Below are 24,491 nucleotides of genomic sequence, written 5' to 3' on the forward strand. Positions count from 1 at the left end.
AGGTTTCATCGAACCGTCTTCACAATAATTCTCCATTATTCCAATTTCGCATAGCGGCCGCACGGAAAAAACGAACACCTACATCCTTCCGCGCGAGCTCTGATTTCCCTTATTTTATTATGATGATCGTTTCTCTCCATGTACGTCGGCGTCAGCAAAATATTTTCGCACTCGGAGGAGAAATTTGGTGTCTGAAATTTTGTGTGAAGATTCTGCCGCAACGAGAAACGCCTTTGTTTTTATTATTTCCACCCCAAACCCTGTATCATGTCGTGATACTCTCTCCCCTGTTTCTGGATAAAACAAAACGTGTTGCCCGCCTTTGAACTTTCTCGATGTACTCTGTTAATCCTGTCTGGTAAGGGTCCCATCTCGCTCAACGGTAGTTATGAAGAGGACGGACAAGCGTAGTGTAGGCAATGTTTTTAGTGGATCTGTTGCATCTTCAAGCGTTTTGCCAATAAAACGCAGCGCTCGGTTCGCCTACTTCACTGCATTTTCTATACGTTCTTTTCCAATTTAAGTTGTTCGTAAGTGTAATTCCTAGCTATTTAGTTGAATTTATGGCCTTTAGATTTGACTGCTTTATCAAGTAACCGAAGTTCAATGGATTCCTTTTAACACTCATGTGGATGACCTCACACTTTTCGTTGTTTAACGTCAAGTGCCAATTTTCGCACCATACAGATATTATATCTAAGTCGTTTTGCAAGTGGTTTTGATCTTCTGATGACTTTATTAGTCTATACACCGCGGCATCATCTGCAAACAACCTAAGAAGGCTGCTCGGATTCTGTCCTAAATCCTTTCTATAGATAAAGAACAGCTGAGGGCCTAGAACACTACCTCGGGGGACGCCAGAAATCATTAATAAAACCGACAAGCTGCAGGGACATGAAGTTAAAATCTTCTGTGTTATTAGGCTGCGCCGTATTTCCTCTAAAATAATCGATGTTTCGACACCTCTGCTGGGATCTTCCGGCTAGAACACAGCAGTAGTAGACACCGGAAGATCCTGAAGGAGATCCCAGCAGAGGGGTCGAAACGTCGATTATTATAGAGGAAATACGACGCAGCCTAATCACCCAGAATTTAACTTCACGTCCCTGCAGCTTGTCGGTTTTATTAATGTTCACTCTGTATAAACTAGAGCTATACTACAGTCCAGTCCCTCACCACAGTCAAATTTTTTGCTTTCACATGCGTTGGGTCAGTCACATCACAGACTACGTTTTCCATTTTATTACGTGAATACTAGAGACTTCCTTAGGCTGTATTTAACATATGTTGACTATCCATGCAAGATGACTGATTTCAGAACACACATTCCATCAGATGTATCCGAGAACCCAATCACATCTGTATCGATTCAATGAAATACGTCCACGCACTGGTAACTACCGGTATCCTGCCACGCTACTTTCCCACGTACGTAAAATCACTTAAACTTACGCGATGTTTTTTCTCATTTCATTGTTTTACAACGTGTATGAAATCCAAAATGACAGTGAACTGTACCAGCCCAAACTGACAATTTTCCGTTGCTCGAACTGATGCAGCGCCTTTGATGGTTCCACGGGTAGAAGGTGCCTCCTCCGTGTGGCAGACTTGTTCATCTACATCTACATACATACTCCGCAATCCGCCATACGGTGCGTGGCGGAGGGTACCTCGTACCACAACTAGCATCTTCTCTCCCTGTTCCACTCCCAAACAGAACGAGGGAAAAATGACTGCCTATATGCCTTTGTACGAGCCCTAATCTCTCTTATCTTACCTTTGTGGTCTTTCCGCGAAATGTAAGTTGAAGGCAGTAAAATTGTACTGCAGTCAGCCTCAAATGCTGGTTCTCTAAATTTCCTCAGTAGCGATTCACGAAAAGAACGCCTCCTTTCCTCTAGAGACTCACACCCGAGTTCCTGAAGCATTTCCGTAACACTCGCGTGATGATCAAACCTACCAGTAACAAATCTAGCAGCCCGCCTCTGAATTGCTTCTATGTCCTCCCTCAATCCGACCTGATAGGGATCTCAAACGCTCGAGCAGTAATCAAGAATAGATCGTATTAGTGTTTTATAAGCGGTCTCCTTTACAGATGAACCACATCTTCCCAAAATTCTACTAATGAACCGAAGACGACTATCCGCCTTCCCCACAACTGCCATTACATGCTTGTCCCACTTCATATCGCTCTGAAATGTTACGCCCAAATATTTAATCGACATGACTGTGTCAAGCGCTACACTACTAATGGAGTATTCAAACATTACAGGATTCTTTTTCCTATTCATCTGCATTAATTTACATTTATCTATATTTAGAGTTAGCTGCCATTCTTTACACCAATCACAAATCCTGTCCAAGTCATCTTGTATCCTCCTACAGTCACTCAACGACGACACCTTCCCGTACACCACAGCAAACAACCGCACATTGCTATCCACCCTATCAAAATGATCACAGATATCATAGAAAACAACAGCGGACCTACCACACTACCCTGGGGCACTCCAGATGGTACCCTCACCTCCGATCTAAAATATTTCCATTACGCGTTGGCTGTCGATTTAGCTGCTCAAGACAGTTTTCGGATAATGTGTTCAAAAGCAATTCACACGACGGCTTGTCTGTACCACCTGTAATGAATCCATAGACATCCCAGTCTATACTAGGTAGGTTGAAGTCGCCTCCGACTAATATAGCATGATCCGGGTACTTCTGCGATACAGAATGTAGACTCCCTTTGAATGATTCTAGAACTGTCACGGTGGAACCTGGTGGCCGGTATTAATCATTCAACTAGGGAGCTGGACAATACGAAATGCAATTTTCATCGTTAGTGGCCTCCACAGAAGAGGATGCAGAGAGGCGGTGTTGCAGACTGGCAGCTGACGTCAGCCCCGCGCATGTGACAATGGTCCGTGGGGGTACGGCGGGGACCGAGGTGCGGCCAACTCCGGGATCATTGCGCCTCGCCTCTGCTGTCTGCCGCCACGTGGGCTGCCGTGCGTGTGTATTGGCAGCCCTGCTGCCTGGCCCACGCACGCACGCGCGTACCGTTCGGCTACCCGCCCGTTTGTTTATTCAGCCCCGGCTGCCGTACACAGCGCCGTCACCTTTTGTTAGTCGCCAATCGCAACGATAATGTTTGGACGGATTCGCTCTTCTGGGTCGTTTCGATATTTGTGTTTCTTCTGCAGTGTAGCGGATTCTGACAGTTTGGGGTCTGTTACTACAGACATGGAGGTTTCGGTGTACACATTCTACACATCGATGGAAGCGCTGATGTGCTGGGGTATCGAACGTCGCCCTCACGAAGACGCCAATAGTTTCGTCATTATAATTATCCGGATACTTTTTCCAAAGAGCCGTGATAGGTTTCAACTACATTATTTAAATTTCTCTGAAGGTGTGACGCATTTTTTGACAGGGCATCACCCATATCACGCGTATTTATGTAGAACTGATTAGGGCACAGACGTGCAACTATGGGCTGGTAGGAACACCTCAGCATGATTTGTGTGAATGTTATCAATATACTGAATTTAAACAGGCATTGGACTTAAAATCGGATAGTGTTAACGACATGGTCAGTAATTAAGAAAATGGCTGCTGCTTGGTACTCCAGCGAATAATTCTAGTTAAACAGTACAAAAAAAAAAAAAAAACATCTCTAATGAGAAAGTGAAATCAAAAGCAGTCATATCAGTTAATTAGAAATTACAGATGATGATGGCTCTGAGCGCTATGGGACTTAACGTCTGAGGCCATCAGTCCCCTACAACTTAGAGCTACTTAAACCTAACTAACCTAAGGACATCACGCACATCCATGCCCGAGGCAGGATTCGAACCTGCGTCCGTAGCGGTCACGCGGTTCCAGACTGTAGCGCATAGAACCGCTCGGCCACCCCGGCCGGCTAGGAATTACAGACTTCTTTTTGAATCACCAGTCCTCTGACTGGTTTGATGCGGCCCGCCACGAATTCCCCTCCTGTACCAACCTCTTCATTTTGCAAGCTACGTCTCCAATTAGTTGCTGGAATGGATTACAATCTCTGTCTCCCTCTATAGTTCCCACCATGAGAGTTATTCCGTGATGTCTTAACAGATGTCCTACCATTCTGTCCCTTCTTCTTGTCAGTGTCTTCCACATATTTCTCTCATTCTGCGGATAACCTCCTCATTCCTTGCCTTAGCAGTCCACTAACTGTCAACATTCTTCTGTAGCCCCACATCTCAAATGCTTCGATTCTCTAATGTTCCGGTTTTCCCCCAGTCCATATTACACTACAATACAATGTGATGCTCCAAACGCACGTTCTCAGAAATTTTTTGCCAAATTATACCCTATGTTTGATGCTGGTAGACTTCTCTTGGCCAGAAATGTCCTCTTTTCCAGTGCTTGCTCCGTCCGCCATGTGTTATTTTGCTGCCTAGGTAGCGGGATTCTTTAACTTCATCTACTTCGTGATCACCAATCCTAATGTTAAGTTTCTCGCTGTTCTTATTTCCGCTACTTCTCATTGCGTTCGTCTTTCTTCGATTTACTCTCAATCCATATTCTGCACTCATTAGACCGATGACTTAACGAGCCACCAGTTGTCCAGGTGTACCAGGTCAAAATTCCTATATGAAATGACACATTGTTTTATATGACCCGTCATCGAAGTGTACGTGGGACAGGGACTGGTCATGAACTTGTGGAAATAAGGAATACCAGCATCAGTACTTTTTATAAAATATAGTAATTAAGCAACTAGTTTCGACACTACATTAGCGTCATCTTCAGGCCCCTATGCAAACTCAGTAGTGATATCCAAACCTCGGTCTGGAACCGCGCGACCGCTACGGTCGCAGGTTCGAATCCTGCCTCGGGCATGGATGTGTGTGGTGTCCTTAGGTTAGTTAGGTTTAAGCAGTTCTAAGTCCTAGGGGACTGATGACCTTAGAAGTTAAGTCCCATAGTGCTCAGAGCCATTTGAACCATTTATCCAACCCTCGGTCCATTAACACGGGCACTACGTATAACCACTAGTCTCATGGATTTCTGTTTACACGATGTGTGCACTCCAGCCATCTAACAACAACAGCTGACAGTAGTTGCTAGATAGCTAGAGTGCACACATCGTGTAAACAGAAATTCACGAGCCCAATGAATATACATGGTACCTCTCCTAATGCACCGACGTTGAATATCTCCATTCAGTTTATATACGTATCTGCATATGATATTAACATTGTGATGCAAAAAGAGACAGCCACAGTAGCAACTAAAATGGATGTTTACGAAGGTGACTGTTTTCGTGCTATGGCCATTCTCAAACAAAAGCCAAATTACAATGTAGCCAAAGACAAGTTTAAATTAAATAAGCGCAAAGCGCAAATAGCAGCATTTTGCATCCAGTAGATACAAATATTTGCCAAGTAAAATATCCGTCCACAATTGACGGAAATAAAGTGGGTACATATGTGTATGGTCCAAATTAATGTTCGTTAACGAATGATACTGCTCAAGTTAGAAGTTACTAGGGGACGTGGCGGCCTCTTCGGGTCGTGATTCTTTTGTTTCGGTAAAGGAAGTGGCAACAATGGTCGCGCATTTAATTTAATATGCTTTATAAAACGTATCCGCAGCTCGTGGTCTCGCAGTAGCGTTCTCGCTTCACGAGCACGGGGTCCTGGGTTCGATTCCCGGCGGGATCAGGGATTTTGACCTGCCTCGAGATGACTGGATGTTGTTGTGTCGTCTTCATCATCATCATCATTCATCCCCATTACGGTCGGAGGAAGGCAATGGCAAACCACTTCCGCTAGGACCTTGCCTAGTACAGCAGTGTGTGTCTCCCGCATCATCCCCTACGCTCTGTCAAGGAGTATGGAACTTCATCATCATCTATAAAAAGTACGTCTGTTGGTATTACTCATTTCCGCAAGCAAGACACACGTCCTGTACTTAAAACTGCCTGCTCACAACTGACTGGTCGAATGCACATCTGTTCAAGCTGCCATTGTAGTTACTGCGGCGACGTCGCTTATATGCCAAAAATGAAACCAGTCTCGGGAGTTTTTTGGACTGACGGTGTATGTCATTCAGCGCATTTTGCAAAACAGCTCAGCGTTATCTCAAGCTAATGTCACGGGATCGTTTTAAGTAACATCATTCGAAGTTTGTCCATTCTGCAGGCTCGCTGAACGGCCAAAACAGAACCCAATTTCCGGTGCGGCCAGCCGCAGCGCCGCGTGCGGGACGCTAGCTGGGGAGGTCCAGGCCCTCTGGCAGACTAGGCCGCGCCATCGAGACTCGTCCGGGACAGACGGAGAGCCGGGGACGTACCGCCGTTCCCCGGTTAGACGCAGGAAATGAAAACGTGAGCAATGAATACAAATGACACGTAAACGGAAGGCTTACCACATCGGCGACGACCGATCCAGATGTGGGCGCCGTGCGGCGTCATTTGCATGCAAACGGCTCCCGTTATGTCTTGTGCTCACTCCGAACCGTAAATTCAGGCCGCTACATGTACCGTCGCTGGAAACGTCGGCAGCGCCGCGGCAATAAATATCGCATGGACAGGGCACCAGAAGCGGCCGAGACGGCGGTGCTTAAAAAAGTGGATGGCCACGCCGCCAACTTCTACATCTACTTTCTTCGAGCCATCTTACTGTATGTGGTGGAGAGGGTACTTTTGATACCTCCCCTTCCTGTTCCATTCGCGAATGGCACGTCGCAAGTATGACTATGGGTAAATCCTTCGTGTTAGCTCTTGTTTCTCTCATTTCTTCATTGTCGTCATTTCGCGAAACGTTTATCGGAGGAAGTAATACACTGCCGCCAAAAATATTAGTGATTTGTTTGTCACGGTCACCGATCAGCTTGTGCTCACGAAGGCCTGTCCATGCGCCGTCTGTTTTGACACTGCAGTAACTTTGGTGAGTTTGCAGGTGAACAGCGTTTGCACATTACAGGTTAGGGTAGAACCATACCTCACCCCGAGTACTCATTCTTGTTGAACAGCTTCAGCCATTTGAACGAGGTCGTATTGTTGGCTTGCAGGAGATGGATGGTCGTGTCGATGGATTGCTGCACATAATAGGCACTATGCTGCGTCGCTGATTTCGACAGTAGTCTCTGAAACGTTCCCACACTCGTACACCAGGTTCTGGACATCCGCGTAGTACAGACACGCTATGCGAGCAGCTGTCAGCGACTGATTTATCATCCAGGGACGAAATCAGCTGTGTCATCAGCGACCATTGGGAACGGTCTGCTTGCAGCAGGATTAGGATCACGTGTGCCTCTGACCGAGCTGTCACATCTCGACAGCTACTCTGGTGTCGTGAAAGAGTTCTCAATAGCGCACTCTCTAGTCTTCAGTGATGAAAGTAGTTCATGTCTGTATGCGAGCAATGGGCGTCTACGCGTACTTCAGATAACCGGTGAGCTGCCCATTCCAGAGAGCATTCGCCGACAACACACAGGTTCCATCCCACGCTTACGGTGTGGGAGGCCATCAGTTACACTTGACGGTCATATTTGGTGTTTCTGCAAGGTAAAATAACAAATGTTCACTACATTGAAGGTGTCGTTATCCCCCTTGCTACCGTCATTTCTTCGACAGGAAGGCGATTTTTTTTTCCAGCAAGGTAGTGCACGTCCACATATAGCTGTCGCGACGCAACGTGCTCTTCGTGGTATACAACACCCGCCCTGGCCGCAACATCACCAGGTCTCTCGCCAACTGATCACGTATGGGTCATGACGAAGTGGAAACTTACTCGTTCTCCAGAGTCTGCAAAATCATTGACGAATTGCGTAAAAAGGCGCAAGATTCCTGGGGAAAATCTATGACAAGATGCCTTTATGATTTTTGCGTGCGAGAATGCGTGTCTGCGTTCCCACCAGAGGGGGAGGGGGTGTTACACTATGTATTGGTGCGACTGTTTGGACACCCTTCACTGTGACATGTGTGTTTCATTTGGTCTGAATTTGTCATCACATTTTCCTGTCACCTCACTTGTCACTTGACGCTACTCTATTTTTTTCCGGGCACTTAAGCTCCCCCTGCTATTCTCGGGACGTATTCTCCCATAGATTCAACAATAAAGCTGTCGATGATGCACAATGTCTGTCCCTCAGCGTCTGACAATGGAATTTGTTGAACAGCTCTGTAATACTCACGTGGTGATTAAACGATCCCAGGTGCCGTTCTTCCTTGGATCTTCTCTTTCTATTAACAGAACTTGATAAGCGACCCAGACTAAGCTGTGGATGAATATCATTTGCTGAAGCCTCTTCCAGTGAATCTCAGCCTGGTCTCTGCTTTCCCCATAATTTTTCGTGGTCATTCCACTTTAGGTCGCTCCGGATAGTTACTCCTAGACGTTCACTTATTTATCCTCAACACATTACTTTTATTTACATTTAACGTCAACTGCCAGTCCTTCTTCTGTAGAGCTCCCCGCCGTTCGCTAGTCCTCTAGCTCCGCTGCATCGTGGAGCCTCATGGAGCTACGTATTCACTAGGTTATTTACATACAAGCTGTCCCCGAACTTTTGCGACGAACTTCGAGGGGTTATAGAGGGTGTCCTGAGCAACAATTCGAGGACAGGAAGCAGTGTCCGGAAACGTCATCCAACGACGCTAGCCTCGAAATTACCGAAAAGCTCTGGAGATTTTAGAGTGTTCCAGGAGAAAAACAAACTGCGGTTGGAAACTCATGTCCGCAACTGTCACCCACAGAGGAACAAAGCGTCGCCTTTCTATGCAGCAGCTAGTTCCATCTTCTCCACTGGCGGTCGTGGCAATCAGTCGCGATCGCTGAATAGCATACAACATTGCGACACGTTCCGCCTACGGTCCGTCAACGCACAAAGTTTAATGGCGAAGGGGTAGCCTAGTGGCAAGTGCCTGCACCTAAACTTCGATGCTCTGTAGCGCTTTCGGCTTACGTTTCTCACTGTCCTCGATTGGTTCTTCAAGACACCCTCTACAACCCTTCGACGCTGGCCGCAACATTTCTGGGACACTGATATACTGTAAACAATAACGGTCCTATCACATTTCCTTGGGTTACTCTTGGAACTGCTGTCCGTTAGGAGCGAAGTGTTAAATACTATCTGCAAGGAAGTCCTGAATCCAATCACAAATCTGGTCCGAAACTCTGTAAGCCCGTATTTCGTTCACTAAAGGACAGTGCAGGACTCCATCGGATGTCTGTCTGATATCAAGGACCAAGGCATCGGCTCGTCATTGAATCTCCGTTAGATGAATCCAGGTTTATTTATGTTTTCAAAAACTATTATAATATTTTATAAATATGACACTGGGAAAAGAAATGCAGTAGTTGGTGTGTTTGTATTGGGGGGGGGGGGGGGGGGGAGGGGATTGTGAGTTGCCTTTGGATAGCTCGCTCAAAAGCAAAGAACATTGCCGTGAAAGGAAAGGTCCCGCATTCGAATTCTGGTCCGGTAAATAGCTTTTTTAATGTAAAGGTTTGACTGTCGATTTACGGTATGGCACAAGGAGAATCTGACTGCTATTTTATCTTCTACGCAAGTTAAGTGAATAAATTTGGTTACCTCAACTGCAGATATGTTCTTGGCTATAACAACATGTATTTCCAGTCAAGAGCGATTTAGCCTACGTCGTTTCTTTTAATATACCAGTACCGCAAAGACCCAGGCTGGAACAAACGGACTACTCCTGAATTTTCGGAACAAAGTGTTTGCATCACAGGTATTTCACCTAACGAGTGTACAGATTCTGCTTTACCTATAATTTATGCTTTATTTACTTAATTTCTTTCATTCTACGACCGGGAGAGCGGTGTGCTGACCACACGACCCTCCTATCAGCATCCTCAGCTGAGGATGATACGGCGGTCAAATAGTCCCGATGGGCCAAATTGTTCAAATGGCTCAGAGTACGTGGGACTTAACTTCTGAGGTCATTAGTCCCGTAGAACTTAGAACCACTTAAACCTAACTAATCTAAGGACATCACACACATCCATGCCCGAGGCAGGATTCGAAACTGCGACCGTAGCGGTCGCGCGGTTCCAGACCGTAGTGCCTAGAACCACTCGGCCACCCCGACCGGCACCGATGGGTCACTTGTGGCCTGAAGACGGGGAGCTTTATATTTCGAATTAAGCTCAAACATAAACACCATGTACTGCGCAGAAAGCTTCGCTTATCCATTAGGCTATAAAGTGCATACAGATTCATCAACGAATTTTCTCCTCTCTTTTAATATTTTCATTTAGGAATAAACCAGTTCGTTTTGGGCAGCAGATTAATATTCTTCCCCTCTGCGCACCGGTAGACCTGCTACATAATTCAGCAGAGACATTCTCTTTAACAGGGCACAGATCTCATAGAGACGGCGCCGAATGTTTTATGTAGAACGTGAGGGACCTGGAGCTTTTATTTAGCTGCAGCGCCAACAAGCCTCCCCTGCGCCCCTCCTTCTACACACACGCACACGCGCGCACACACAAACACACACACTGCCCTGGCCACTATTCTCTCGCAGGTACAGGGTTTCATTACGCAGCGTCCTCAGGCGCTGCTTGTGGCTCTGAAACGAGCGTACCTGCCTAATTATTAATCTGCCTAATCGAGTTTAGCCAACATTAATAACACCGGTGGCACCGGTTACCAAAAATTGCGTTACACTTTCATTAAGCAGGTGTCCCCTGGGACGACACGTGGAGTCCATTCTCGCTGTCGTAACAAGTGCTGACACGAAGTTCTCACACTCACCATTTAGCCTGCTGCCTACCAACAATCCCACCGCAATCTCGTCCGGCAGTTCCACCGCCAGTTTGCCACAACGAGTCTTTTAAAGAGATTGGCCGCTAATCGAACATTTTGCTCGTGTCAGCAAAATACACTGAATGTCCGAGAGCCTTGAAACGACACTTAATGTTATATCAGTCAGCGACCGCTGCAGATTATGTGGTGCACGCAGCCCGTACAGGGCTTGTAGAAAGGGGTGTCTGATGCCACATATTCAGATCGGTGGCTGACTCACTCACGTCTGTCGACGCTTCTGGTCGTCCCGTAGGCGGTTTACGCCTGTAGAAATATTTTCTGTGATCTAGTTTCATCCATATTTTGCAATCGAGGACGTGTCTTTATTCAGCACACAGGAACTAAGAATAATAACGGTTTCAGTCACAATTATTTCGTATTCTGCTGCATTACACGAGCCCTTCGGAGCCCCGTGGGTCCAGCATTAGGTGCAGATCGTTTTATGAGTAATACATTATTTCTGCTATTGAGCGAGGTGATACGTACGTTCTTGTTGCGAGAAGGTTAGGTATTAAGTTTCGAAATTCAGGACCAAATACCGGGAACTAACACGGGAAACAGTGAAAAACTTAGCGAAAAATCCTGGAAGAAAAATTTGTAACATTTTATTTTCAGGAGGCGTTGATTTTCTGCAATTTTCATGAAAATGCTGTGAGACTCGAGACCATTAGGACGCACTTTTGACAACTTCTGTTATGTCTAGGCCACACTTTTATTTTTCCAACAACCTTACGCGTTTCCACTTTACGTCATTTTCAAAGGCAGCGTTACTTCAGTCACATAGAACTCTTCATTAGATACATTGTGTCACGTCAACATCCTCGATCACAAGATTGTAGTTGTCCCGTGATCGAGAATGTTTTATAAGTAAGCACACCCCGCAACGTGCTGGAGGCACAACGGCCGGAAGTCCAATGGTCGACAGTGTGGAAGACTGTCCGTGCACTTTTGCTTCCGCCTGGCATCAGAGCTACAATGTCAACAACGAGTTTCCGAGCAGCCAGCGAATACATGTATCGGTCTGGCTGCGTCGCCACTTAACACAAGTTACCCAAGCGAGGACACTGACGAACACTGCCTTTCATGCACTATGAAACACACCGTTCGGTGCGTAACCCAGCGTGTACTGATTGGCCTGCTACCACTGCGCCCCGCCAGCAACGTTCCATCCCAATCTTATACTCCTTCCACACACTTCTCATTTATCCCCACATTTGATTTTTAATGTTATATACTGGAAGCTCACAGTACGTACGAATGCTCCCCAACTATCTGCGCAGCGTGATCAAAAATACCCGCCCCCCGCTCCCCCCATAATTAATTAGTACACAATCTCCTACGTTCTTTACATGTGTACCATCGTTCCCGGAACGGTGTGCCGTACCAACATTTCCAGGCCTGCGACCTGAATACCCGAATCTGAGCAGGGGGAATCGCACGGTCGAATTTGTGTTTTATTCTGTATTTACGTTTTAGTTCATGCGTTTGTCTGCCGGCGATTTCGAAGGCCTCGCCCCTGTACGGCATCCAACCCCAGCATCCCACGAACGGCGTGATTCTCTGACCCGCTCTCGTCTCGAACTCGAATAAAGCCATTGGTGATCAAGTAAAAAAAAAAAGTCAACGTGACAGACTCTCATGCGGGGGACCAGGGTTCGATCCCCGTATTTCCAGGGATTTTTCCTTGGTGGGAGGACTGGGGTGCAGTCAGCCCCATGATGGCGAGTAACTACCAGATAGACGAGAGGTAGCGGTTCCAAGGTCGAAACATCGACAACGGCAGGGAGTGCGATGTGCCGATCCGGATGCGATGATGAATAACTGGGGATGACACGGCGGTCGGTCGACTTTCGTGTGGCCTTCAGTGCCTGATCACTGGGTTTCCTTTTACTTTCCTTCTTTTACTTTATTTGCGAATTTTGAAACTTAATATGTAACCTTCTTACAACAGAAAAACATTTCGCACCACCTCACTGAAGAGCAGGAGTAGATGATGTACTAAAATCATTTGCACCAGATGCTGGAACCAGAGGGTCCGAAACGCATAGTTTGATTTAATAAAACACGAAAAAATCATACTTACTGTATACCGTGTACTTACTGTATACTGTGGTGGTCAATCTGATCTCCACCGGCCACTAGTGGCTGTTCCAGTTCTTACTCTGCCTGCTTTTCACCAAATTTTAACAAGTTATTTGGAAAGTAATTATTATTATTATTATTACTGTATGCTTTAACTTCTTGTAACTCTACTTTATAAATTTTATTAAGTTACAAGCCTACTACGCAAATCATCAGTACCGTGGAACAGCGTGCGGATTAGAAAATTTTACTACTAACAAGAGGTACCGACATGGACCATTAGTAAAAAAAGGTTGACTGCCCCTGGCTTAAAAATCTACACTCGCGTTAGGGCACGGAGAAATCCTTCCCGTGGTATTTTGATCACTCAGTTTGTACGGCCGCACTGGACGGGTACAGTCAGGTGTCTGCCGCCAGGTTGTGAAACTAACAGCTGTCACGAATCCGAAAGACTGCTTAAACACCACATTGCTTTACTAAACATAGTCCTTTTGGAGGTGGTATGCCTTTGCTTTTCTTCGACTTTTGATCTGTCTTATTCAGACAGCAATAGGGGGAACACCAGTTTAACACGGATTCCCAACCACGAAGCAGTACGGCATTTTGCACATGAAAAATATTGCCAGTGGTGAAAGAAATGTTAAGTGGCAGATAAATACCCGATGTCTCACCGAGGGTTGAACCGTGAACCGATGAATTTGTAATCTGACACTTTACCTGAGCCACCTAGCCCAACAAGATCTTTCCGTTGCTTACTGCCTTAATTGAGGAAAATTTGCAGTTTCCAACCAGAGTAAACTTCAACCAGTAACGCTGGTTACACTCCGCCATAATCAGAACGAGGATCTACGTCAGCCACGTCGCAGAAAGAATTAAGTTCTTGATCTCAATTCTCTCGAACCTTGTGTACTTAACCACTAACAAATGTGCGTGTAATGTAAGTCTGGGCAGCAACTATCTGAAAGACAATCTTGTTTTAACAGAATTGTTTTTATTACGCATTAGTGGAACATTGATGACTGTGTTAAAAGCGTTAGTTTGTACAAAAAAAAATCATGTTACAGGATTTTTTAAACTTTCCTAACTTCTTCCCGTTTCGATAGGAGGCAGCTAGATGCATATGTACTTGAGATCTCACACATCTGAAAACGGATATCACTGCCAGATACCTCACAGCAACTATCCTTTAACCATTACTGTAAGATTGATAGTTTCTATATGAACTCGTAGGTGCTCTAAAAAAGCCATCGAATGACAGTAGAAATTAATGAGGCAGCGTGACAAGAAAAGATATAGGCAAGAGATGTACATACTCTGCAAAGCTTGTAAGCGAGGTAGAAATAAAGTCGCATGAATACAACTCATAAATTTTCTGACTTAGTACTGCTGATTGCGTGTAGACTGTGGACCCCACCCTACATAATTTGTTGGAAACAGACAGAGGAAAGTAAAGTTAGCTTGTGCTAAGTTTGACATATATCAGGGAGTTTAATTTGTCCAGCTCTAAACTCACGCAATGTCGCTGAACATCGAATCTGCCTACGTGCAACCTGGCAACATTGTAATTAAGTCTCGTAGCTGATTGGGCAGCTCGACACGCAAAGCGCGTAAAGCCGATATGCGAAGGCAGCACGACTGCCAAGTTCTTGAGCGTAAAGACATCAAATCGCAATATTATTAACTTAAGGAAAAATCACAAATCCGATTCAGTTTCTCGACGCAAACCAGGGCACGATGTTCGAAATCTTTCGCTTTACCGGTTAGTATGACACACACACACACACACACACACACACACACACACACACACACACACACACACACAGAGAGAGAGAGAGAGAGAGAGAGAGAGAGAGAGAGAGAGAAATTTACACTGAGAATTTAATAAATTATACCAAGTTGCTTAATTACGACGTCCTTAGTGACACACAAGAATTCGCGAGATTTTTAATAGTAATATGTTTCTGCATCGTTTGTGAAGCAGAAAAAGAAAGAAATACCTGTACTCCACTATTATATTCTTCCGTTTCAATCATTTACAAAGCCACTCTGTAGAAACCTGTCCATTACACGTCAGAATTTTACAAAATTTTAATAATACTTAACGCCAAATTTTCGAGACAGTCGCTGTTGAACGGAACACTGTCTTCAAATTGTCGCCACGTTGTGCTCCAAGCACGGTGGAAAACAATTTTACAATTGTTGCCCAGTATAGAGGGTACTGTGTCATTTACTTGCTTCACACGCGCGATATGAACATTCACAGGTATTGCGTAAACTGTAGACTTAGTCCAACCTCACATTAAGGAGTCACATGGATTTAACCGAGCCTGCCAATAAAGAACTGGTGCAGTTCTACCTACCCATTATAACGTCAAAAGAAACCTACGCAGATTGGATAGTATAAAATGGCTTTCTCATGAGTTGGAAACTAAACATTTCAGGAACTGTACTGTTTGAACAGATGTCGGTATTTCGGTGTTTATTTCCTGTATGTATTACAAAGTGAAAGCTCGATCATCAGGTTTTCAACGAACAGGTGTAAATAAAAAATTTCGGTCCTATTTTGATATTGTCTCTTCTTCAGGGAGTTTCGTGCCCAAGTATTGCCCACTATTTTCGACACAGCTTGTGCACAACGCGTCTGCGCCGTTCTGGTTTCAACGTAAAAGTTTAAGGAAGGACAAGAGAGGGATATGACAAGGAAATAAATGAAACACAGAATCGTACCAGTGTGCAGAAAGTAATAAAACAGGGTGTGACGGGTGTAAGTGCTGACGTTTTATTGGTGACATTCAATCAGTATTTACGTCATTTGTGCCGCGCGGGATTAGCCGAGCGGTCTAGGCGCTGCAGTCATGGACTGTGCGGCTGATCCCGGCTGAAGTTCGAGTCCTCCCTCGGGCATGGGTGTGTGTGTTCGTCCATAGGATAATTTTGGTTAAGTAGTGTGTAAGCTTAGGGACTGATGACCTTAGCAGTTAAGTCCCATAAGATTTGACACACATTTTAACATTTTACGCCATTTGCAGACTAATAATTATAGCAATTTTTGAGAGCATTTCTCCTGGAGACATCCGTGTGGCAAAAAGTAGTTAAAAATGAACATAAGTAGACTCGACCGCAAAAAAATGTTTATTTTGTGCTAACGGGTTTCGGTCAGTTTTTGACCATCTTGCCGGCCGCGGTGGTCTCGCGGTTCTAGGCGCGCAGTCCGGAACCGTGGGACTGCTACGGTCGCAGGTTCGAATCCTGCCACGGGCATGGATGTGTGTGATGTCCTTAGGTTAGTTAGGTTTAAGTAGTTCTAAGTTCTAGGGGACTTATGACCTGAGATGTTGAGTCCCATAGTGCTCAGAGCCATTTGAACCATTTTTTTTTTTTTTTGACCATCTTCAGACCTCATATCATGATGTTTGGCGGTGAACGGAGCAGGTGTTATGACTCCCAGAACGTCAACCGGTGACATTCTTGGAATCGTAACTCCTACTCCGACCATCATGGTATGAGCTATGAAGATGGTAACAAATTGAATGAAACGGTTATCACAAAGTAGTTTTTTGCGGTCGAGACTATTTATGTTCATTTATAATAATTATAGCTTTTACAAGCTCGGTGTTTTCAGATTGGCTAGAATCTCTAAGTACGTGTGGCAAGAGCAATCCATTAGCACTTATTCTCCCCTAGGCAGCATTTCAGGTGTTGAAGTGTGAACGCATGGGCGCAAAACGATTAGTCTATAGTGATTGGCGTAGTCTTCTTAGTGGTGCAGTTACGGCCGTGCAGAAAACATCAAGTCGTGAAGTTTGTGATGTGTTTGTCGGAAGACTGTTCCACACAGAGAAAAAAGCAACCGTACATATTAATGTACCGCATTTAAAAATGTGTACAATTATAACCGTTACATTCTGTATAACAAGAGACGCCAATCGCAAATTTCACTGCACAATGCTGCGCGCAGCAGCGAACAGGTAGTCCGCCGTGATGAGACACCGCTGGCCAATGCGGCTCAAGGCGATCGCCCCCCGCCACTCCGCACGCACACACACACACACACACACACACACACACACACACACACACGCCGTGAGGCATTAGCAAGACCCGTAATTTGCGGGCCACCGGGCGTCCAGAAATTAGTATTCTCTCCAATGTGTTTTACTCATATGAACGCGACCATGCCCACGCTTAATCAGATGGAAATGAGAATTATGCTAATCTTCTTGTGCAAACCGCACAGAGCCCCGTCCCTGTGCAGATGGACACAGTTCGCCTCTAAGCGCCCTGTTCGTTGTACAGTACGCTTAATTACCCCCCGCGGAAAGCGTGAAATATGGAAGTTTGGAATATGGAGTAACGGAACGAAAACAAGTGGGTAAAGGTGCGATGTGCAGAGCCCCGCGGTCAGTATGTGAGTAGGGCGGAAAGGAAAAAGCGGAAAGGGATGTTTCTCAGGTGCTAAGACGAAGAAGTAGAAGAGAAAGAACAACAATACGAGTCACGTCCTAGTACTTTTATGAACTACTGACTGTCAGCTGATCTGACACTGTCCTTCACTTCTTCGTAGTATGAAAGCCTGTCATTTCTGCGTTTTCATCACACTTATTTCTTCGCACATCCTTCCTAGTTTTTATATCGCAGGCTACTTCAACCGTCGTTGTTCGATTGTAAAGAAACCCAGAAAGACTTGGAGAAAATTCCCACTTGGCGTAATAAATGGCAACTCGATTGAAAAGTGCATAATGACTATGACAAAGAGAAATAATCCGATCACGAGATTAATGGGGAACAACTTGAGCACGTCACATCGTGGGCGTATTTTGGGACAATACTAAAAACCGATATTAAAATTGACGTATAAGGAATGCTAATGAAAGGCTTGAAATTGTTGAGAGGGTTCCGGAAAACTCAGTGCATCGGTAAAGAAAATGACGTACGAGATTCTTGTGAGACTAATTCTATTGCTATAGTATTCTGGAGTCCTAATGAAGAAGGTATGACAACGAACATCGAACCGTATCAGATGCCACAGGCACCAATTTACTATAAACAGTTCCATTTATCACCTTGGCTCTATTACCATTACTGTCATTTATTTTACACTATCAACTGATTTCAGCGATGCAGCATTTTCTAATGCTTCCTTATACCACTGCGCCCGCAGCTCGTGGTCGTGCGGTAGCGTTCTCGCTTCCCACGCCCGGGTTCCCGGGTTCGATTCCCGGCGGGGTCAGGGATTTTCTCTGCCTCGTGACGGCTGGGTGTTGTGTGATGTCCTTAGGTTAGTTAGGTTTAAGTAGTTCTAAGTTCTAGGGGACTGATGACCCCAGATGTTAAGTCCCATAGTGCTCAGAGCCAGCCATTATACCACTGCAACATTGCAAAATCACCATTTCTGGGTGCACGCAAAATGCGTCTGTCATTTTCATAATTGCTGGCATAATAGACTCGAACGAGACCAACATTCCCCCGGCTGTCAACTGTATAAATAATACCAAAGTATTCAGAGAATGTTCAGTATGGAAGCTGTTATTGTTATTTAAACTCGCTAAGGTAAGATAATAATTGGGCACCAGGTCCGCAGAAAATATGGATAACTTCGGTCAGCTGCGCGTTGTCGGTGGATCTTTGAACTGCTGTTCATTGTTGAGTGGACAGTGTCAACTCAAGACCAGTGTTCTGTGCAATTTGTCGTAAGTTCTTTATTAAATCACGTGCACCATTACGATAGTACCGTTTTCAAATGGCTGAAGAGTGTGAAACGTTGTTCTCGCTCGAGTCTATTACATCTGCATTTATATATGAAAATGACATACTTTGAATACTCATACAGGGCGACTTTGTAAAATTACGAAGTACCAGAAAATGGCACATCACCGAAATCAGCTGATGATGTGAAGATAAATGACTTATCAGATGAGGTAGAAAATAGGCTTTTTGAGATATCGAATTCAGAACTGGGCTGCTATGGGTAGGATCGTAACAGCGCAGTGTAGCCCATACGCAAATGTAATAGAAATGCATGGCGAACTTAAATGGGATCCCTCGCAAGAAGGACGATTAGTTCTCGCGAAACCAAACCGAATAAATATAGGGAACACTTTGCAACCAATCTGCTGCGACCACTATACAGGGCGATTCAGCTGTCCCTACTATAGGTCTTACACAACCCACAATGCCTTCAAAAACCACACGCAAGTTTTTCATAGTCTCTCGGTCGCTACGTGAAAACCATTAGTCCTACAAAAAAGATAAACGGGACCTCTTTGTAGGAAATTTAATGTAGTTAAATTCTGTACTTAGATCTACATCTACATCTACATTTATACTCCGCAAGCCACCCAACGGTGTGTGGCGGAGGGCACTTTACGTGCCATTATCATTACCTCCCTTTCCTGTTCCAGTCGCGTATGGTTTGCGGGAAGAAAAAAAATGGTTCAAATGGCTCTGAGCACTATGGGACTTAACTTCTAAGGTCATCAGTCCCCTAGAACTTAGAACTACTTAAACCTAACTAACCTAAGGACATCACACACATCCATGCCCGAGGCAGGATTCGAACCTGCGACCGTAGCGGTCACGCGGTTCCAGACTGTAGCGCCTTTAACCGCTTGGCCACACCGGCCGGCGTTTGCGGGATGAACGACTGCCGGAAAGCCTCCGTGCGCGCTCGAATCTCTCTAATTTCACATTCGTGATGCTCTCGGGAGGTATAAGTAGGGGGAAGTAACATATTCATTCAGAAACGCACCCTCTCGAAACCTGGACAGCAAGCTACACCGCGATGCAGAGCGCCTCTCTTGCAGAGTCTGCCACTTGAGTTTGCTAAACATCTCCCTAACGCTATCACGCTTACCAAATAACCCTGTGACGAAACGCGCCGCTCTTCTTTGGATCTTCTCTATCTCCTCTGTCAACCCGACCTGGTACGGATCCCACAATGATGAGCAATACTCAAGTATAGGTCGAAGGAGTGTTTTCTAAGCCACCTCCTTTGTTGATGGACTACGTTTTCTAAGGACTCTCCCAATGAATCTTAACCTGGCACCCGCCTTACCAACAATTAATTTTATATGATCATTCCACTTCAAATCTTTCCGCACACATACTCCCAGATATTTTACAGAAGTAACTGCTACCAGTGTTTGTTCCGCTATCATATAACCATACAATAAAGGATCCTTCTTTCTATGTATTCGCAATACATTACATTTGTCTATGTTAAGGGTCAGTTGCCACTCCCTGCACCAAGTGCCTATCCGCTGCAGATCTTCCCGATTTCGCTACAATTTTCTAATGGTGCAACTTCTCTATATACTAAACCATCATCTGCGAAAAGCCGCATGGAACTTCCGACACTATTTACTACTGCTGGAGGCCACAGATTTCGAGTTATTCCAGAAGAACGCGTTTGTAGGTTACTTTTGTACGTTTTTCTTGAATAATCGGAAACTACGTCTTGTAGAGAAAACATTTTTGCAGCATTGGGTGTATAATTTAATTTGATACAGGTTTAGCTTTCAGAAGAGAGACGATGGCTATGATGTTGAAATGAAATGAGTAACTCCAACAAATTATCCGATAATGTACATCTAGCGCCGTTATTAAATAAAAACCCGTTTGAAGGTTACTCTCGTACCTTTCCCTTGCACAATTCGAAAACTACGTCCTCTAGAGAGAATGTATAGCAGTAAAAAATTTAACTACATTAAATTTCCTACAAAACGACCCGTTCATTTTGTCTGTAGGACTAATAGTTTGCGTGTAGGGAGCGAGAGAATATGAAAATCTTGCGAGTGATATTTGAAGGCTTTGCGGGTTGCATAAAACGTATCGGTAGGGGCAGCTAAAACGCCCTGTACATCTCTTGTGGATAATGAGAATCAGAGAGATTAGAGTACGTACCAGGGCCATGTAGTCTGACTTTTTTCAGTTGCTCAATACGCGATTGGGATAGAACATCGATAATACAGGCACGACGTCCACTGTACAGCGGCTTGCACGAAGCATGTGGCACGTTGGTGAAAGCAGGCAGCTATATAGTAGCGCCAGTGCGTCTGAAGGCAAGGCGACCTTCTTGGGGTGAAGCAGCTCCTTTGTGGGGGCAGGCGAGCCGCGGAGTCATTATCTGGCGAGCGGCTGCGCCGGCACGCCCGAGGCCCAGAAACGTGCACAATGGCGGCAGTGCTGGCGCCACAGGTAGCGACTGGCGTGCCAGTGGTGAGTGCACGCCGCGGGGCGGCGGCAGCGGCCGTGTGTACCCGTTTCCGCACAGCCGAGATCTCTCAGTCCGTAAAAGGTGCGCGCGCGTTATGGCCCGCGCAACAAATGGGTGTTGGCGGCACAATAGCCGCGCACTGTGGAGGTACGAAGGGCGAAAGTAGAAAAGCTCCAGATGAATTTTGCATGCGCTACTTCAAATGCATGGTTCTCTTACAGCTATCTGTAGTACGACTGCAAGTTAACCTGTAAACAGTCTCCCAGCCTGCAAGGGACCTCGCAGTTTTCTCAACAGTTGCAGATCACATCGCTTTGATCGAATTTTTTTACTGAAGAAGTATTCAATGCTGTCGGTATAGAAACGAATACTTCGTGTCGTAGCTCAGTCGTTGTAGTCTGTTGTAGGCTGTTAAGGAGGAGATAATTAGAGCGAGAAAGAGTCTTCTGAGAACGATTAACAAACATTCTGTCGAAACAATGGAAGAAGGAACGCACCGTCGACGACGAGGACATTAGAGACGGAATATTACGTCGGTTTGCGGAAGACTAGGAGGGAAAAATCTATTCAGAAAAAAAAAAATTCTGAAGATGGATGGCCGGACGGGGGGATCCGAAACGCCATATCCAAAATGAAGATCTCTGGCATCGTAAGTTAACTAACGTGCCATCTCCCTCGAACGTCGAGACAATAGATTCGTATTGTAATTTATCATGAATGCACTGCACTTGTGTAGCACAGTCAAAATGCACTTCATGCGATGCACTTCTTAGAATCCACATCGGTAGTACATAAAAATCTATACTATTTGCTGCTGTTTCTTTGTGCTCTTGACATCGTGCGAAACGTAAAGAACTGCGCGAAGAGATTACCGAAGTGGCCAGTTCGATATTGTGCCACCCACGGGAGCTTCGAAGCAAAATGCTACGTGAAATGCACATTAGTGAATTACAAAGGCTCTTCGGCCGTGCCATTATGTTGAATCTATGTCGATGAATACTCACTGATAATGGGAAAATGTCGTATCGTTGCGTAATGAGCTGTACGGAACACCATTATTTAGTCAGATCGAAATCCCTGATTGATTGTAACATTTCTTGATGCTCGCCCTTCCACTATGATAACTGTACGTGGTTTTCTACAGGTAAGCTGGTCGATGGTTGAACGTGTACAACTCTCAGATGACATGCATTCGGATGGAACGTTTTGCATCACCCTGCCCAAAATAAACAGTCCACGTATCAATTAGAATAAACAAGCGAATCCAGCATTAATTTGACCACCCCATGGTGGTCTCTGCTAAGACTTCATCTAGTGTGTAGTATTGGAGAAATTTGTAATTAACACACTACCTGCAGTCCATTAACTTAGGCTTTCGAGCACGTAAACATTATACAAGTCTCCAACTTTCGTGGAGCAATTACGCAAAGTAATATCTCTCCACAAACACTTCAGTGGTTGGCGTTCCGATCCCTCTCCAGAGATCTAACATCTCACGTAAGTATACGGAGATGCATCGGGAACTTAAATGAGAATCACTGGAGGGAAGACGAAGTTCCTTTTGAGGACGACTACTGAGAAAATTTATCAGATCAGTGTTTGAGGCCGACTGCAGAACGATTCTATTGCCGCCAACGTACTTCCGCGTAAGGATCATGGAGACGAGATTAGAGAGATTAGGTATCGTTCGGAGGCATGCAGGCAGTCGTTTTATGTAAATATAGATCTCTGATGGGCTGAAACGCAGAGGAATAGCGGGTACACCATTGAGAAACACGACGTAAACGTAAAACAAATCCCGTCAGCCCCATTTGCACCACCCGACATCCTCTGCCGTTGGCGTCATTGGACGCGGTGGGGTGAGTACACCACTCTTCCGGTCTTTATTGAGAAACATTGCGCAGCCAGCAACTCAGAAGTTCCTTTGTGATCTTCAACGATTACGTCATGTTCCTCGATAGCGTACGTTTCCACCCCTCTGCTGGGATATTCGTCTCTACTCTTCTGGGCCGGCCGCTGTGGCCGAGCGGTTCTAGGCGATTCAGTCCGGAACCCCGCGGCTGCTACGGTCGTAGGTTCGAATCCTGCCTCGGGCATGGATGTGTGGCATGTCCTTAGGTTAGTTAGGTTTAAGTAGTTCTAAGTCTAGGGGACTGATGACCTCAGATGTTAAGGCCCATAGTGCTTGGAGCCATTTGGACCACTCTTCTGGCGGAATAACCAGATCTCAGGAGAGGTTTCGGAATATCGACCACTGCAGTAATAGTTTGAAGAGGACCAGTTCCAATATTCCCGCCAAACATCCTCGACTCTACTGTAGATCCTATTCAGCTCCTCCAGTGACCGCTGAGCTAGGAGTATTGACGTAAGAATTTTCTCACTGATACATAGACATGGAGCTTCAGAAGTAGTTGGTGTATGGTAAAAATCAGACGTTTAGTTCAGATTTACGATTCATCTGTTGACTACTGACGCCCGTTCCTTCCCATCTTCCCAGTGACAGTTCTTTGGTTGGTGGAGCTGTTCACCTCCCTTAGTGTCAAGTGATAGGTTATTTACTGGTGCAGCGGTTTCGATAACTGAGGAGAAGTGCCGGGTGCAGTATGTAAAGCCAGATCACGGTACTTTTGACAGGTCCCTTACTATCGCTGTCCAGTAACACCTCATAGAAGGGCAACCGGCAGGTGGTTTGGACGACGACTAAGTTTATCTTGACCTCGGGCCACAACACTTTCCACCGACGAAGGCTAGCAGTAGAGGGGTAGGGTACTCACGAGTCCGACGAAGAACCTCCGGTAGCACTTGGCCGTCTCGTCGGTCTCGATCTTGTAGCGGTGCGCCTGCGGCGCGGCGGGCTGCGGCGGCTGCGGCAGCACGGGGTTGCCGCGCGCGTCGAACGCGCAGTCGTGGTCGTGGCCGTCGACCCAGTAGCCGGGCGGCGCCACGATCATGGGGTAGGGCGCCGGCCGCGACAGCGCCTCCTGCAGCAGGCGCCGCGACGCCGCGCTGTTGGCGCTCGCCGCTGCCGCTGCCGCCACCGCCGCCGCCGCGGGGGCCGACACCCCGCCTCCGGGAGCGGACGTCGCCGACCCCGCCGATGCGCCGCTGCCCGCGGACCCAGCCGCAGACGGCGTCTACGGACAAACAGCTCCAGTCAATAGCCAGTACTCTTACGTGTACGCCAATCTGCAAAAAACACAGAAAAATCATATGCTCATTCTCAACTTGTCATTCTAAGGAAAAGAAACTTCGAGCTTAAGCCAAGGGAGTATTATGTTACCACCACTTATCACTCGAGAGAGGGTCCTGTAACATTTATGTGATCACCGCCTATGTTCGATCTCAAAAATGCAGTAACCACTCACAGTCGGCA

The 24,491-nt window shown here is 45.8% G+C and overlaps 1 protein-coding gene across 2 annotated transcripts in view; it reads right to left on the minus strand.

Moving 5' to 3' along the window:
* Positions 1–24,078, minus strand: part of LOC124595210 (rap1 GTPase-activating protein 1) — a 143,996-nt gene extending 119,918 nt beyond the window's left edge. For both annotated transcript variants that reach the window (XM_047133850.1, XM_047133849.1), the window contains exon 1: positions 23,893–24,078. In XM_047133850.1, coding sequence (XP_046989806.1) covers positions 23,893–24,069 — 177 coding nt within the window. In that variant the 5' untranslated portion in view covers positions 24,070–24,078. The remainder of the gene's footprint in view (positions 1–23,892) is intronic.
* Between the last annotated feature and the right edge of the window lie 413 nt (positions 24,079–24,491).

Source organism: Schistocerca americana, chromosome 2 (genome assembly GCF_021461395.2).
Source record: "Schistocerca americana isolate TAMUIC-IGC-003095 chromosome 2, iqSchAmer2.1, whole genome shotgun sequence".
In the NCBI taxonomy this organism is placed as follows: domain Eukaryota; kingdom Metazoa; phylum Arthropoda; class Insecta; order Orthoptera; family Acrididae; genus Schistocerca; species Schistocerca americana.